The sequence below is a fragment of the Glandiceps talaboti genome, chromosome 19, assembly GCF_964340395.1.
Source record: "Glandiceps talaboti chromosome 19, keGlaTala1.1, whole genome shotgun sequence".
NCBI classification, from domain to species: Eukaryota; Metazoa; Hemichordata; class Enteropneusta; family Spengelidae; genus Glandiceps; species Glandiceps talaboti.
The window spans coordinates 15,362,465-15,380,855 of NC_135567.1; the positions used below are offsets into that span (position 1 = coordinate 15,362,465).

Below are 18,391 nucleotides of genomic sequence, written 5' to 3' on the forward strand. Positions count from 1 at the left end.
GTTCCTTCTACATGAAAGCATGTGATCAGATAGTGTCATTCTTATGGAAATTTGTTGTTTCGGATAGATGTGTAATAATAACAGAACCCCATGTTACATCAGTGCCAGTGTGGGCATTTAGGTATTTGCACTCAAAATTTTTAGCTTTTAACATCTCGTAACTATGGCAACCACTTACCATTCAAGCCCTATTTCACAGACCCAATTCTGTACATCATCTGAGTTCCAGCATGAAACGTTGTGACAATTAAGTATTGGTAAACTACTACATGTAGTTATCTTCTTAGCTTGTACAGGTTCTGAAAAATATATAATATTTTATTATTTATGAAAAAATTACAAAACTGGTGATTAATTAGGGGAATATACATGTACCTTTGGTGACTGACATTTCATCATCATCATCATCATCATCATCATCATCATCATCTGTACCTTAGGTGACTGACATTTCATCATCATCATCATCAACAACAACAACAACAACAACAACAACAGCAACAACAACAGTAACAACAACAACAACAACAACAGCAACAGCAACAACAGCAACAACAGCAGCAGCAACAACAACAACAACAACAACAACAACAACAGCAGCAGCAGCATGGTATGCCCAGAGAGGATTTAGAGCACCACCATGGCAAATTTTGGCAACACCTATTAGGTTCTCACCTTCTGTAACAGATACAACTTTCTTTCCTCTTTCTCCCAGCTCTTTTATTAATTTCTTGATCTGTTCATCATAGGTATAAACACCGGAGAAATCAATGTATAACTTGACTCCCATCAACATGCCAAGCCAACCGTCTGGTCTGTAGAACGATTCCATTAACAATGGTACTACGTCTTTGTGAAGTTGGTAAGTATATTCAGCCTCTGTAATTCAAATATAATAGATTTTTTGCATATCAATAAGGTAATTTGCATATTTAAGACTTTCTATAGCTTGACTCCTATCAACATGCCAAGCCAGTCATCTGGTCTGTAGTACGACTTCATAAACAATGGTACTACATCCTGGTGAAGTTAGTAAGTATATTCAGTCTCTGTAATGAAATAGTTATTGCATATTAATTAGGTAATTTGCATATATTAGTCAATGTATAGTATGACTCTTATGTTTAGGTGACTGTGGTTTGTTGGAAGACTACATCGACAATGCCTTGCACTACGCCTTTATGAAGTTGAGAAGTATATTCAGCCTCTGTAGATAAATAGCCCTTGCATATTAATTATCTCATTAGCATATTCAAGTCAATGTATCGTTTGACTCTCATCATCATGTATATTGAACCATTTCATCTGTAGCAGCAACCCACTTACAAGGACATGTCTTTATGTTGATAAGTACATAAGTAAACACATAATTATTGCATATTAATTAGCTAATTTCCGCTTACCTGTTCTACAATTAGGACTTTCCTTGTACTTGTGTGAGGCACATACTAATACTACAGCTGCATTCTCTACAGCCTCTGCCATTGCTTCTAGTGTTGATCCTCCCATGTATTCCACATCTATCCATACATTATAACCAGCATCCTACAAGAATACAGTTGGGGAAATGTCAACAAATAAAACAGCCGGTTCAATCAAGTTGTCAAATACCTGGGAAGATATTAATGAATAATCTAATTTTTTTCTGAAAATTCAGTGTTCAAGCTCAAATACATTCTCTATAATTAAATATTTTACAACATTTTATCAATTAATTTATATTTAAGATCCTTGACAAAATTGGACTTATATGTAGAGTAAGTCATTTCCTTAGTAATAACATTTCTACTCACAAAGTTACAAAATTTCTTGGACGTGAATCACAAATTTTCACCGACATCACATCAGCATCGTCAGGGGTGATTTGCTTCCAAGAAATATTTTGACTCTGTGAGTAGATATTTCATTACTATGTATGAACATGGCAATCACAGTGGTCTGTGACCTCACTGATAACTAGCATAATCATTATATGTGACCTTACCACTACATACTTTGAGGTCATTGGCAATCTTGAGTACCATGGCCTGTGACCCCACTGATAACATATCATTTGTAGCCTTACTGCTACATACTTTGAGGTCATTGGCAATCTAGTGTTCTGTGGTCTGTGACCCCCACTGATAACTAATTACATGTGACCTTACCACTACTTACCTTGAGGTCATTGGCAATCTTGAGTACCATGGTCTGTGATCCCCACTGATAACTAATTACATGTGACCTTACTACTACCTACCTTGAGGTCATTTGCAATCTTGAGTCCTGTGGCCTGTGACCCCCACTGATAACTAATTACATGTGACCTTACCACTACCTACCTTAAGGTCATTTGCAATCTTGAGTCCTGTGGTCTGTGACCCCTACTGGTAACTAATTACATATCACCTTACCACTACCTACCTTGAGGTCATTGGCAATCTTGAGTACCGTGGTCTGTGATCCCCACTGATAACTAATTACATGTGACCTTACTACTACCTACCTTGAGGTCATTTGCAATCTTGAGTCCTGTGGCCTGTGACCCCCACTGGTAACTAATTACATATCACCTAACCACTACCTACCTTGAGGTCATTTGCAATCTTGAGTACCGTGGTCTGTGATCCCCACTGATAACTAATTACATGCGACCTTACTACTACCTACCTTGAGGTCATTGGCAATCTTGAGTACTGTGGTCTGTGACCCCCACTGATAACTAATCATGATATGTGGCTGTACAAATTTGCCACTCCGGCTGCTATACCCTGGAGTAAAATAAACAAATGCTTCTTAGTAAACTATGTCCCTACATTTTCTTTTCTTGCGAATGGAGCAATGCTTTGACAAGTTAGTAAGAATATGAGATGAAGAGATGGTGACGTTAGGAATTTGTGCAACTAATTTTGTCTCAAATCAAATGCTACCCGTAACTTGGTGATATGCTATCAATAAACTTGCAGAAGTAACTGACTACGTTATTACCGGTGACATTTTAAATTGAATTGATGGATGAAGATGGTGGAGACTTAAATTACTGAAGAGAAACAAACAAACAAACAAACTGCTTAGTGTTGCTTTAAAAAATGAATAATCTGCTTAGTATATTTTTTGCAATGCTGTCATGCAATAACTTTTCAAGTGTAAAAGACATTCCTGAAAGAAAGTAACTTTGTGGTGCCACTCAAAGACATTTAAAAGCACCCCCAAAAATAGATTGCAACATATTTTCTTCAAACGATGAACTACTAAATTCCAAGAAATTCAATGCTTATTCTGGTCAAGCTGTATAAGTCATTTGCATACTACACGTGTTATTAAGACATTTGCATACTCACAGAAGAGAAATGAAAATATGTATATGTAAGTCTGTGATTTTTTGGTTAAATTTTTGACAACATTTCGTCACCATTATAAATTTACATGATTCTGGTCAAAATCAAGTATGTGTGTCCCAAAATTTAGAGAAAAATGAGAAATTTTTTAAAATATTTTTGGCGGGAAATTTTGATATTATGAAGCAGACTGTAAATAAAGCCAAGATTGTGATCTTTTGGCTAAAAATGTGACTGTCCAGTATTTTATCAACATAATTAATTTATGTTTACCAGTTGTCCATCAACTTTATTTGTGTTGAAATTTATGAAAAAGACAAAAGTTTTACTCAAATAATTTTGGGTTATAGTGACAACCACTGTATGTTTTTACTTAAATTTTGACAATATTTTGTCATCATAATCAACTTAAGTAATCCAGGTCAAAATCAAGTTTGTATTTGCCGAAATTTAGAGAATAGTAAGAAATTTTGTTCAAATATATTTGGTGGGAATTTTTTCATATTATAGCGGCAAAGTGTAAACAAAGCCAAGCTGTGAGTTGTTAGTACATACTTCTTGTAGGAGGTCTATCATCCCGACCTATTACCCATAATGCACCATTGGCCGCTGACTTGACTCTCTCATTCTCCGCCCTACTGAGTTGCTGCAATGCTAAGATGCAATCTTCATTGTCTTTTATCTTCTTGCGTACTGCATCATCAAATGTGAGGTTCCACAAAGCATTAGCAGCGGCAGCTTGCTCTGTAGGATCAGAACGCTGTAACATCTCAACCAGCAATGGCAAGGCACCAGCAGAATCAATCTGTGACAGAAAAAAGTGACAATGGTGTTGACCATATAACTTTAAAACAAAAAATTTAAAATCTTCTTTGCGTTGCCCAACATTGTAACTGTAAAATTGCGAACATTACTGAGAACACCTTAAAATGGTCATATGGATGAGGAGTGGGTATTTATGTTGCATTTTTATTTATAAAACAATTTTATCATGACTTCCTACTTGAAAAATCAATGTGAAACAATATTGACTAAGTCAGTTTATAACTCAATACATTGCAGAAAGCTATAAAAAAAAAAAAAAAAAGCTAAAAAAAAAGCTAAAAAAAAGCTAAAAAAAAAAAAAAAAAATTGTTAGCTTTTTTTTTTTTTTTGCTTTTTGCAATTTACTAAGTTATAAACAAGGACTTGGCCTATGTTGTTTCACATTGATTTTTCAAGTAGGAAGCCATGATAAAATTGTCTTATAAATAAAGAATAAAAAATAAATACCCAATCCTCATCCACATGGCCACTTTAAAATCTCTGTTCTTACCTTGGTTTTATTTCTGTCATTCACTGCTAGATGTCCTAAACCCTGTGCTAACTCCATACTTGAAAACCCCTCAGCTCTTCCAGTCTGACTACACAGTGCATCACGTAACAACTTGGCAATGAACTCTATAGCACCTGAAGATATAGAAAAAAACATGATTTGAAATTATTTGTACAAGTATGAAATTACAATTAATTCTTGCAGCCTGAAACAGTATTTACTCAGAGTTAAGGGATAAGCTTTTAATAATGCATTGTGGGTAACAAGTCCACAACTTTTGACTTATTTCCTATTGCACATTTTACTCAGAGCTAGGGGGTCAGATCTAGTTTTAGTCTCTTCACCTCGAAAAATACTGACCCCATTTTAGACCAAAGGGCTAGAATACACACCTGTCAGTGAAAGGGCTGCACATATACGTATATTCAAATTAGGGGAGTACCCCCACCCCCACCCCCACCCCCCCGCTTGTGAACACGGCAGTCATTACAGTGTATCGGTATCTCAGATAGCTCGAAATCCACAGAAAGGACAGAATAACAATAAGAGGAAGGAGCTGTACATCAACAACAAACAAACAAACAAACATTCACATAAAATATACAGAAAAGACATCAAAACGTGAAAAACAAAAGACAACAACTACATATACCTTTCTGTGTTGAGGGCAGTCTTCATGCAGAAAGTTAACTGTATTTGCAAGTCTACAAAAAATACACACTCTACATAAAAAGTAAAAAATCAAAAAGCGTTTGCATGTGAAAATTATGCAACTGGGGTACATAAAACGGAAGGAGTTGGAAGCACATGCAAATTAATATTATATGTGATTTTGTATATATTTTGTAGAATACACTGCTAGCACTACAACAACGCTAAATCTAAAAGCAAAACACTGAAATGGAAAGTACCAAACATAAACATGATGACCTTAATATGTTTTTATCACTTTTTATAGTGACATTTATCATTTTGTTACATGTGAGCTAGTCTTGGTTACCCAGAGTCTTGTCACCGGGGGCTCTGCATATGACGCCTCCCCTAGCGAGAGTCTGGGTAAACCGGTCTCAACTTGCCTGCACAGGAACTAGCTGGTAGAGCAGTGCATGCTGGGATTAAATCACAAAATCACGTCTAACATTGCTGGCTGAACGATTTAGGTACCTTCCTGACAGGTTATCAATTCTGAAGCGAGTGAGACATCTAAATTACAACAAACAGGCCTCGTAAACCCATTATTTATGACTTGGAAGAAATGTACTGTGTTTTTTCCAGGCAGAATAGTTGGAACTTGTTCCCCAGACTCTCGTCTGGGCGGTCTCGTAGAAGAGCCCTGAGCGGTGAGAGTCTGGGTAACCAAGACTATGTGAGCATGTTTTCATTTGTGAAAAGTGACAGTGAAATATGTAGCACTGACATGGGTCAATTTTCACTATCAATATATGAGCTGATGACTTTTGCAATTGACCTTGAAGGCAGATGTCAAGGTCATTTGTACTTATATAAAGGATATCACATGACTATATAGACTGTCAAAAATTCTGTACTTCATATGTTCTTTATGTTCTGAGATGATGTCACTGTCACAGACATTTAAAAAACCAAAAACAAGGAGTTTGAAGTCCAGTGGTTGTCTGATATGCATGTCTGTATGAAGTGCTCTTACTTTATGGAAAAACATGACATGTTGTGCAGGGGTGAACAAATCCACTGGTCCTGGACTAGCAATTTTTTTGGGCAGACCACACAAATTTTACCTTGTCTGGTCCATCGGACCAGTACCTTACTGTTAATAACTATGATAAAATGTCCTCTGAATATACAGATTCATAGGCAAGATTTAATGTTTCACATTAGTGGGACCTGGGACCACTAATTCTTTCAGCAGGACCACTGGATTTTTTAAGGCACTGGTCTGGGGACTGCCAGTTCACAAAATGATTTGTTCACCCCTGCAGTGTCATGATCACTATGTATGCTTGTCCCATGATCTGACCACTACAATGAATATTGCTTAATTGCTTGATGCAAGATTTCACTTGGGAAGGCAGTAGATGGCACAGGTATGCTTGCAGCAGTGCAGATTAACTTACAGATGAGTGTAGTGTGGGCATTTGATCATGTGTGTTTAAAAAATGCTGTTTTAAGAAAATAAAAAATATATATTCTAACAATGTACATCCTGGCAAGCATTACAGGTGTTACTATGGTTACATGATAACACACAATTTGTTAGTTGACAAGGAAATCTATATTAAGTACCAAATTACCTTTTTCAATTTTAACTCTGTCAGTTTCTACGCTGTTACCGTCAGCTTTGTCAGAGGAGGTAAAGAGAGTGCACAATGTCAGTAAATGATGGACAACTCAAGCGTTCTCCCCAGAACATAATGGTAGAGTCATGAGATATTTACATAATTAAGGAAAGTATCGTTGTATGAGTTGAATCCATTGATATCATAGGGTGAATATCAGTACTCTTTAAACATCTGGGGAGAACTCTGGATATTGATATCACCTGAATGTCAGTAAATGATGGACAATTCAGTGTTCTCCCCCAGAACATAATGGTAGAGTTGTAGGATAATTTACATAACAAATATATGCATTATTATGGGAGTTGATTCCATTGATATCATAGGGTGGATCTCAGTACTCTTTTAACATCTGGGAAGAACCCTGAATATTGTTATCACCTGAAAATGAGGGCAATTCAGTGTTCTCCCCCAGAACATAATGGTAGAGTCGTGAAATAATTTACATAACAAATAAACATATTGTTATTTGAGTTGATTCCATTGATATCATAGGTTGGATTTCAATAAACAATAAAAGTCTGGGGAGAACCGTGCATATTGTTATCAACATGCAAACATGCAATATATGGATGTTATTCCAAACAAATAGAACTTTAATTACACAATTTAGAAAAATATAGAAATTACATGTAAACAACATTTTAGTTGATGATGTTTGAAAAAAACATGATAACAGAGAATGATTATAACAAATGCTGAATTAAAATAATGAGAAATTGTTTGAGGCTCACTTTTTAATTAATGAAGAAGAAACTTTAATTAATAATGAAAATTTCTACTCACAGAGTCAAAAAATGTCTTGGAAGCGAATACTAAATTTTTGCTAACGTAGAAATTTTCATTACAAAGTATGAACCCAGAATCAATGAATATTCATTCTCGTAAGAAGCTCGAAATTTATACAAAAATGTCCTGTTTTAACAATTTGTTATGTCATGTCGCATTGTCCTTACAAGTCTGCTTTCTCTATGAAAGCGATTGACTGATGTGTGAGGGCGCCCTGCCATGATATATCTTACAGAATACATATATGGAAATATATTTCTAGTCGTCAAATTACTGCTGGGAATTAGAATAGGGAACTTGCAAATCCACCATGTTGAATGTTGCATCATGGGAAATGTGATAGCAAATACTAATCAATTAGCATTGTAAACAATAATGTTACATTGTTTGTAACCACAAATAATCAATTCATAGTCATCCTGACCATTGAGAGGTTTATTTTATCAGTAGCTTCAGATTAGGTGTTATGATAACCACAGATAATCCCATAGTCCTCAGTCTGGATTGCAAGTTCCCTATTGAGGTGTATTTTACACATCGCATTTCTTGAATAGTCAAGGAAGTCTAGCTACAATATCGAGATGCGGGAGAAGAGTGAAATTTAAAATCAACCTGTCAGTTAGGATATAGTGATAGTGATAGTAATAGTGCTAGGCCTATAGTCCTTCGAGTCTACGTGTTTCCTATATTCCTGGTCACTTTGTTCATAAAATTGTTCAAGTAATGAGATAATAAACTCACTGTGATCGGATATTAGATGGTTTTCATGTTCTTCAATGATGTACGCCAATGTCATCATAGCAATGGACTTCAGATACTGGTTACAGTTGATAAAATATTTGATTTTGTTGACGCCTTTTTCTCGACAGAAATACAGTCTGTTTGTGGGTTCCTTGGCAAGGTTATGTAGGATATTTAGTGAAGCCTTCACCAGATACAGAATGTTCTGAAAAAAAAGGCCAACAAATATATAATTATGTTGAAGTGTATGATACTAGACCTGTTGCTGGTTCGAAGATGCATTGCACGTCTCTCCATACAATGCCATGTATCGCGCTGAGGGGTTTGCACGCGCTACTCAGGGGGATAGTTGTCACCTGACTGTACCCTGGATTCACCTGTAAAATCACCGTCTATCATTGATGGTGTTTAGTCTTTCTTCTATAAAATCACTCATAATCAAAGAGGTCAACATGTCTTTCCATCATTTCCTGATGAAAATGTTATTTCAAACGTAATAAAGACAAAGACAAAACAACATTAAATTTTACAACATAAGCGACTTCTTCTTGTGCAATGCATCTTGGAACTGGAAAATCAACAATTCTGGCTAACGATAATTAGTTAAAGTAATTACACTTATCAAATTTTGAAAAAAAAAAATAAAAAAAAAATATATAACTAAATAATTTTAATAAACAACAAAAAAAGGGAAATTAAAGAAAAATCTTGAATGTCCAATAACATTGGTTGGGCAGTTTTTACTTCTCTATTACAACGTCACTAGAGGGTGCTGTTCATAATTGCCTTGCTGTACCACTAGAGGGCAGTATCAACTGGAAAGGTCTGTTATTCACTTTCTGTTTGACATTATTTCTGTCTGGTTCATGTGCCTTGTTTAGATCAGGCAAGCCTCACTGAACTTGTGCTCAGTCAGTTCAAACTTGTGAGGCTGAAATTCAAATATTTACAAACAACCACTAGAGGGCGATGTTTATTGTAAAAGGTCTATCTCTTACCTTCTGTTTGAGATTGTTCCTATATGGTTCATGTGCTACATTTGTAAGACAAATTCTGATCATGCCAGCTTCACCAAAACTTCTACACAGTTCCAGACTTGCGTCACTGAAATTCCAACACAGCGTGTAGACGTAGTATGCAGTAAACCACGATGCATCGGTACGAAATAAACCTTGCCGTGATAACGAGTTAATCATATTTACACACAGAACTGCAAAGAGAAGTGAAGTGAAGCAGTCATAATGCTGAAACCCACAAGTGCTGTTTCACCATGCACAAGCCAAGTGGAAAATATGGAATATATACTCTGATTGTTCTATGTCAAGAAAATGCGTGTCTACGTCATTGGTTCTGCTGTGTTCGAAATACGAGTGAAAACGTTCAAAATTACCATTTACTTTCCCTGATTTTTCTTTGATTTTTAGAAGTATAAATCCAAACTCATTACCCATTCCTTATCCACGTGACCAATTTAAATTATCCTGAATTACAAATTATTCGCCAAGTATCAGGTATCATGTGAATTGCTATAATATTGTTACGGCTCCATTTCAGTCCATTCATCAAAACAACTCAACTAAAGTCTCTCTACTCAAGTTTCCATTGAATTTAATGCACCGAGTCTTAAAGAAAGTATAACTTATGTTCTCATCAAAAATATGATACAGCTCTCAAGATGGCTTTTGCCTTACTACATAAGACGAGATTATAACCTTCAAATCCATAGTGATAAAAATATGATACAGCTCTCAAGATGGCTTTTGCCTTATTACATATGAGATTATAACTTTTTAATCCATAGTGATAAATCAGAAGATTCCTTATGATACAAGAAATAATTTATTTACCTCATATGATATAAGGTTATTAACAGTTATTGTAAGAGGCATTTATATTTGACTGCCATTGTTTTATTATCATCATTTTAATCCTTAAAGAAACGTTCTACACGACGTCGTCTCAGGGCATTCTACAACAAATTAAACAGCTAAAAATAAAAAATAACACAACAGCTCTACAAAAACCACAGAAAAAAACCACCAGTAAAATGTCTCAAAATGAAAGACACAGATATATGATGATTTACAAACTTTGATGAAATGCCATTTCATATATATACAATCATGTATGTATATTGACAGCTGTACTCAATGCTATGTATATATCACATGGGATGACCATCCCTCTCATATATACATCATGTATTGATAGATAGTTTCAATCTGCCCTCTCCAGGATATATTGCTGATTTCATAGATCATCCTCAACTGAACAATGGTGAGATCTAAAGGACGCCGCCAGCGTTACACCTGTGTAACTGTGCGTGATAATAATGCTTTTGGATGTTTACACAGTATAGAACTCAATAGACGTATATTGGTGGCCATATTTGATGCTACGTTTCTCATCACATGACTATCCCCATATTTCTTCATTTTCCCCATATTTCTTCATTTTCAAAATGTACAAATTAGGATTTGAGAATCTAAATCTTAATTTAGTTGAGTAGGTGGACGTCTTCGACGTTCTACTGTCAGTAAATATCACATTCAAATATCTGAGTATCTGCAAGAGTTACATGTTTGTGGTTGTAGAAAGTGAAATTTGTGAATCTAAATGTTAATTTAGTTGAGTGGGTGGAAATCTTTAATCTAAGATCTAGTGTCAGTAATATCACATTCAAATCTCTGAGAATCTGTAAGAGGTACAGGTTTGTTGTAGGAAGTGAGAATTGTGAATGTAAATCTTAATTTAGTTGATTAGTAAATCACATGCAGTTACAATATACATTATTCTGATTAATCTGTTTCTATCGCTACCTAAATGACAATTGCACAGTGTCACACAAGCTCAATAAGCGAACTTCATTCGTTATGGGGGGGGGGGGGTCTAGCATCAAATGTGAACGTTCGTTTAGTGGAAGGAGGGACGGGATTTTGACCTAAATGAGCGATGTTTGTTTGTTTGTTTGTGCGACATTGTGTGATCATCCCTAATACTGGTTTTATTTTCAACATAGTGTATCAAAACAATGACCAGATTCTAGTTTGAAAAGAATTTGTCACCTTTGTTTGTGTCCAGTTTCCATCTGACATTCTTTATTATCACAGTTGAGACATATTCATAATTAGCATATTTACAATTTCAAAACTTCTGACATCATGTCATTGTTGTATATCAGTGGTGCATCAATAGGCCTTTTCAAAATTTGCCATGGCGGCGCTCTACTTTCTGTCTGTGTGTACCTTGGGGGTATAGCATAGGTTACTTGGTTAATCATAGAGCAATGCTACTTTCTTCGATGTCTGAACAATATGGAAAACGTCCCTGATTTACACTTATGCAGAATACCATTATGGGACAAAGCTCTTAAGAAATGGTACTATGAGATGATGATACCCCCAAATTGAGCAAGGGCGCTGTAATCTCAATTTCCTGTATGCAGTCTGCAATGGCCAATTGATTTACAGGCATACTGGTTACAGGTACAACATGTTTGTGTTAAATTATATAGGTTTTTGACAGATTTGTTCTCATTTTCACCAGAGATGGTTCATAAGTGTCTGATGTTGGCTGGAATTTCCAGCCACGAACTATCGCTGGTACATAGGTCTCTGTGGTTGGCTGGAATTTTGAGCTACAAACCAGAGATGGTTCATAGGTCTCTGTGGTTGGCTGGAATTTCCAGCCACAGACCTTAAAATTCACCCATATTATGCACAAAGTGGTGAAGAAAAATAGCCTATTTCCACTTTTTTGTGCACATAATGACCATGAAATAATTGACCATTTGGAATGGTCAATATATTTTGGACTCAGTTTAATTATTAATATATGTATAGATTTGTCAAGTTTTATCCCAAACCTTCATTAGTGTGAAGGCACAAATCTTCCATCTAGTGTCAGTAAATCAGTCATTTAATCTTAATCTGATTTATAATAATCTCCTAGTACCACGACCTACTGGTGATTTTATATTCTAGCTAGAGTATAGAAAACAGACTGAAGTGAAGCAGGGATCACCCTGGCTCCAGAGCTGCATGAGCCAATGTCCCATTTGGAGAAAATGAGTGAGACAATTTGAAAACTGTGTGGGACGGAAGTAAAAATATGGCAACTGTATGTGCGTCATGTGTATATTATACTGGTATACACTGTAACACACACACACACACACACACATATATATATATAATTGTGATCATAAGCCTATGGATTTCATATCAACTTTCATACTAGAATTTGCTACTGTACAAATAAACACAGTACATACACATCAACATATTAACTTCATGAAACATTTATTTCATAGGAAAATACCACGTCAACGGTCTATAACTCCTATACTTGTCTTGCATTGTACATCATTGTCCTTAACTGTAGATTTCTGCGAAGGTAGCAGATCATTTCTCCCTTGTCCTTATCGTGACGCAAAAACGACCCATACATAGCCAGCCAATTATTTTGAAATTTCCGGTTTGTCTTGCGACCTACACCAGGACATACCCATTCTTCGTCCTCACTAGCGAATGTAGTCGAATCCAGATTAGTTCCCAGCGAAGGAGTAACTTTTGTACAATAGTCCAAGATAGAGCATTTGCGTTTCTTGGTCCCACTCGTACCAATCTGATATTTGATAGGCTGGTTTTCCTGTATTTACCTTTATTCCATCGTTATTGCGTCTTTTTCGTGAGTTTTTTTCCCCCGGGCGAATGCCAGTTTTTTTTCCCCCGGGGAAAAAAACTCACGAAAAAGACGCAATAACGATGGAATAAAGGTAAATACAGGAAAACCAGCCTATCTAATATCAGATTTTAATCAGATTGCACTCGTACTGGCACCCGACGTCTTTGAAAGCTCCATTACGTACACATGTACGTGTGACTAATCAGTAATGAACATTTACTGTATCAACTCCGTTGATTTGTCGATGAGCGCCTGCCTTCATGTCGGCAACCAATCATAGACACTGTTTGAAAGGGGCATGATGCAGATAAACCTTGCCGCCTGAGGGCAGCAAAAGACATGCGTAGTATGCGCCTTGTACGTTAGTAGTAAACAAAAGCTTAGATATGATGTCGCGTATCTATCACAGTGACGCGCTATTAGTATCGACGGTGCGATTTTGTGTCCCAATTGAGTTTTCTGGACGCGATATTTTTGTTTTTACAGCGCAAATAGCGCGTGATCGCGGCCCAGAGTGATCCCTGTGAAGTATATATAAATCTTTATTTTCCCCTGAGTACAAACTACTTAATAAGATAGCCATCCATTTCACTGCATCCCAGCATGACATTTGTGAATCTGACAGGCTTACGATTTACTGTCATTATCAATATTGGTTCTCTCACTGCATTGTAGCATGCCATTTAACACGTCTGTGGCATATTTAAGTTAACGTGACTGTTTTGTAGAATGACACATACTGTTTTATGACCTCTAAGTGTAATAGACCATTGTTGCCCAGTCAACTCTACCGTTAATGAGTGTATCCTTAGATGTTATTCCCCAATATTTTGCTTTGTTCAGCCAAGAAAAATATGAGTGAACTAAGGAGCCTTTGTCAAGTGCTACGATTCACTAAACAAGTTGTGATAAAACCATTAGGTCTTGAGTATTTTCCGGCTGAATCAAGAAAAATATTGGAGAATAACATAATTATACCAGCACCAGTAATAATCAGGAAAAGTAATGGCAATTTTGAAAGTTTACACTCATATTTCGAAAACAACAAAACCAGTGATGTAGGCACGCATTATCGTGACATAGATGCACATTGTTGTGACATAGAACGACCAGAGTGTATATTCCATAGTTTTTGTTCAACTTAGCTAGTGTATGGTATAATATTATACTGTTTATATCCAAAATGTCTGAACATTTGATGATGGATAATAAACATTGTGACTTGATGATTCTAATGATATCAATTGTTTACTTTCCAACTATGATAATAAACATGGTGACGTAATCATTCTAACAATATCAATTGTTTACATTCCAAATGTGATAATAAACATGGTGACTTGATGATTCTAACAATACCAATTGTTTACTTTTCAACTGATAATAAACATGGTAATTAAGTGTCCATTTCTATGTCTGGGTGGCACCTCTACAATTAATTCTTTAGTTGCTTTCAATTTATCATCAAGTATATGTGTGTAAAAAAAATCTTGTCCCATGAGTAAAACAGCATGGAGAAGTGATATCATTTCTCCAGTAATACCATAATCAATCACTGTTCACTGAACAAAACCACGGCAGGAATTTAGACTTTGACATGTCAACAATGTAGAACAGTGAATTCACCTAAAATGATAATCCACCCTATAATACATGTACATCCCATAATAGTCAGTCACCTGATCTACAGGTGACCTAGTTAATCAGCTATGAATCAAAACATCCTGTGACAAACCAAGCTCTAATGATAACAGATAAACATGATGTTGTTACCATGGTAACAGATGTAGCTAATTGATCACCAAGGAGTACTGGTATCCCTGGAGACTACATCCTGTACAGATGTTAAGAGGAAAGGTCTTCTCTGATTAATAAATGTGTGTTTAATACATGTCTGTGTACTAGGTATTCTCTGTACCTGAAATAGAATATTACTGCCGAAGCACATCATAAAAGTAACGAACGTTCAATTTCTTGGTCGACACCATAACTACTGCTCCTTGAGCATCACATGAATTACTATAGGCGTGTGTGAAAATAAGTCAACCTTCTTGTTCTATTTTGACCCTCTAGCATGAGGTAAAATGTTATTACAGGTACTGAGAATAAGTCAACCTTCTTGTTCTATTTTGACCACCTAGCATGAGGTAAAATGTTATTACAGGTACTGAGAATAAGTCAACCTTCTTGTTCTATTTTGACCACCTAGCATGAGGTAAAATGCTATTACAGGTACTGAGAATAAGTCAACCTTCTTGTTCTATTTTGACCACCTAGCATGAGGTAAAATGTTATTACAGGTACTGAGAATAAGTCAACCTTCTTGTTCTATTTTGACCCTCTAGTATGAGGTAAAATGCGATTACAGGTACCGAGAATACCCTAAGTCAACCTTCTTGTTCTATTTTGACTCTCTAGCATGAGGTAAAATGCTGTTACAGGTACTGAGAATAAAATAAGTCAACCTCCTTGTTCTATTTTGACTCTCTAGCATGTCGAGGTAAAATGCTATTACAGGTACTGAGAATAAGTCAACCTTCTTGTTCTATTTTGACTCTCTAGCATGATGGAAAATGCTGTTACAGGTACTGAGAATAAGTAAACCTTCTTGTTCTATTTTGGCCCTCTAGCATGAGATAAAATGCTATTGCAGGTACTGAGAATAAGTCAACCTTCTTGTTCTATTTTGGCCCTCTAGCATGAGATAAAATGCTATTGCAGGTACTGAGAATAAGTCAACCTTCTTGTTCTATTTTGACTCTCTAGCATGAGGTAAAATACTATTACAGGTACTGAGAATAAGTCAACCTTCTTGTTCTATTTTGACTCTCTAGCATGATGGAAAATGCTGCTACAGGTACTGAGAATAAGTCAACCTTCTTGTTCTATTTTGGCCCGCTAGCTTGAGAAAAAATGCTATTGCAGGTACTGAGAATAAGTCAACCTTCTTGTTCTATTTTGACCCTCTAGCATGAGGTAAAAAACTATTGCAGGTACTGAGAATAAGTTGACCTTATAATGGTGTAGAAAGTCTATTGAAATTCACATTACCTGCTCCTCCTTCAGTTTGAAAGATATCAGACAACTGCTGTCTTGTATCTGGAAAATCCCAGTAACAATCTCCGATAGATTTAACAAGATTCTTGCATTCCTGAATACCATATTGGGTCAATTCTTTAATTTTACTCAACGCTGATTTGATCCTCTTTGGTCCATCACTAGGAGGAGGTTTTTTCTCCTCCTCCAATTTGGGATGCTGAATTTTAGTTGCTATGGCAATTTCAGTCATTGCATCACTACCTGTAGTTGATTTGTCCTTATCTTGTTGCTTAGCAACAGAGGTTGACACACTCGGTGTGAGGAAAACTGTAGATGGCGGTGTTCGTTTTTTTTCAGGTTCCCGTACATTTTTATGTTCCAGTTTCGGTGATTGGGGTTTTGAAAGTGTAATTATTGGCTTTTTTGGTCCATTGACAAAATTTGAACTTTTATTTTCATCCGTTTGCATATTCACTTTTTCGGTATTATCCGTCAATTCTTTTTTGATCTCACACTTTTGACTAGTTGTCATAATCTCTTTATCGCTAATGTCCTTTTGTGGTGTTCCTGTCACAATATTACCGTAATCAAAGTTCTCGTTTTCACATCTCATTTCACTAGCTTTTGTTTCTCCGTCCCCTTTTAGAATTTTTGTCGTAATATTTCCATAATCCACATTTTCATTTTCACGTTTCTGAAACATTGTTTCTATTCCAGCGTTACTTTCGTCCGTTTTTGGAATCTTTGTCGCGATATTTCCGTCATCATCACTACCCTGTCCATTTCGTTCCCTTTTCTTCGTCTGTAATAGTCCCATTGGTTGCTCCTGACTTTTTCCAACACTACTTCCCCCTCCTCCATGTGCCATGCATTGATATGTTTCATCAGAACTCCTCGCGAGTTTGCACGCACTCAACGCTCCTTTCCGATCTACAGTTAAGTTGTTTTGTTCATCACGCATCAAACTTGACAATGGCGTCTGCATTTTACACAAATCGTCTTTACAACGTTCTTCTGTTTCCATGGTAACTGAAGATTACCAATTTGCTTCATAGCTACATTCACATTTCTGGAACAAACTAGTCACTTTTCTTGTTAAGCAGCCTTGTATGTTCAACACGTTATCACATACAGGAGATTTTCATTGATGAGCATAATTGATTTGTTTGAAGCTGAATACAAGTTCAATCCAAAAAACCGAAGGCACTCTTTTCTGAGCTCAGACCTAGCAAATGTCTGTCACCAGCAAATTTCTTGCATCTGAAATGGTGCACACACAGATCAAAAGAGCACCAATTGTGATTGTTGTTCACAAATTGTGCCGTGGCGCAGCCTAGATCAAACGCTGCACTCTTTTTCTTTTAATTTCTTTTGGTTCACCTGATTTGACATATCATTTACAATTCAAAACCTCCACATAATTCTAATGCACAAAAAGGTGTCAATCTTTTCTCTTTATTTCATCTTCTGCTTCATATATCATTTGTAACATAATAGCTCAGCTTTGTGTTGTGGAAGGGAACAAAGATGCAGACAGGTGCATTTCCATGGCAACATCATCCAACCATTAATTATTGATACATCCGATATAATCTGATCTGAAAGGAACAAAGCCAGACAGAAGAGAAATTAGAATTCAAGTCATTCATACAGTGACAATGATCAGAGCCTATGCTTGTTCTACAATGGCGTACATTTTCTGTTTGTAAGACGAGTTATTTATTATTTAGATTTCAGTTTGTTTATGGATACTAAAGCCAAAACACCCCCTAGATTATCTAAGATACAATTACAACATCATTTATTCTAGAACAGTGATCAAAACTTACTCTTGTAAGAGTTTCTAGAGTAGCGTATATTTACTGTTTGTGGACGCGTTATTTTTTATTTAGATTTCAGTTTGTTTAGGGATACTAAAGCCGACCCCCCCCCCCACCCCCACCCAGATGAAATTAAACAGCATCATTTGTTCTAGAAAAGTGACCAAAACCTACTCTCGTAAGAGTTTCTACAGTAGCATATATTTACTGTTTGTACAGTGTTATTTATTATTTACATTTCACTTTGTTTACCGATACTAAAGCCAAAACACCACCTAGATAAAATCAAACAACATCACTTAATCAATTGTAAAGGTTTTGTACTACAGCATACAATATTTTATTTTACTGAGTGTAAATAAATATAGT

The 18,391-nt window shown here is 36.0% G+C and overlaps 1 protein-coding gene across 1 annotated transcript; it reads right to left on the reverse strand.

Moving 5' to 3' along the window:
- Nucleotides 1-1,124: 1,124 nt before the first annotated feature.
- LOC144450050 (uncharacterized) lies at nt 1,125-9,549 on the reverse strand. Its single transcript, XM_078140616.1, has 7 exons — nt 9,476-9,549; nt 8,478-8,682; nt 4,633-4,766; nt 3,873-4,122; nt 2,650-2,750; nt 1,404-1,545; nt 1,125-1,207 (listed from the first exon to the last, which is right to left on the reverse strand). Exons 1-7 carry the CDS (start codon nt 9,536-9,538, stop codon nt 1,125-1,127), a joined length of 978 nt encoding a protein of 325 aa, XP_077996742.1. The 5' UTR covers nt 9,539-9,549.
- Nucleotides 9,550-18,391: the final 8,842 nt, after the last annotated feature.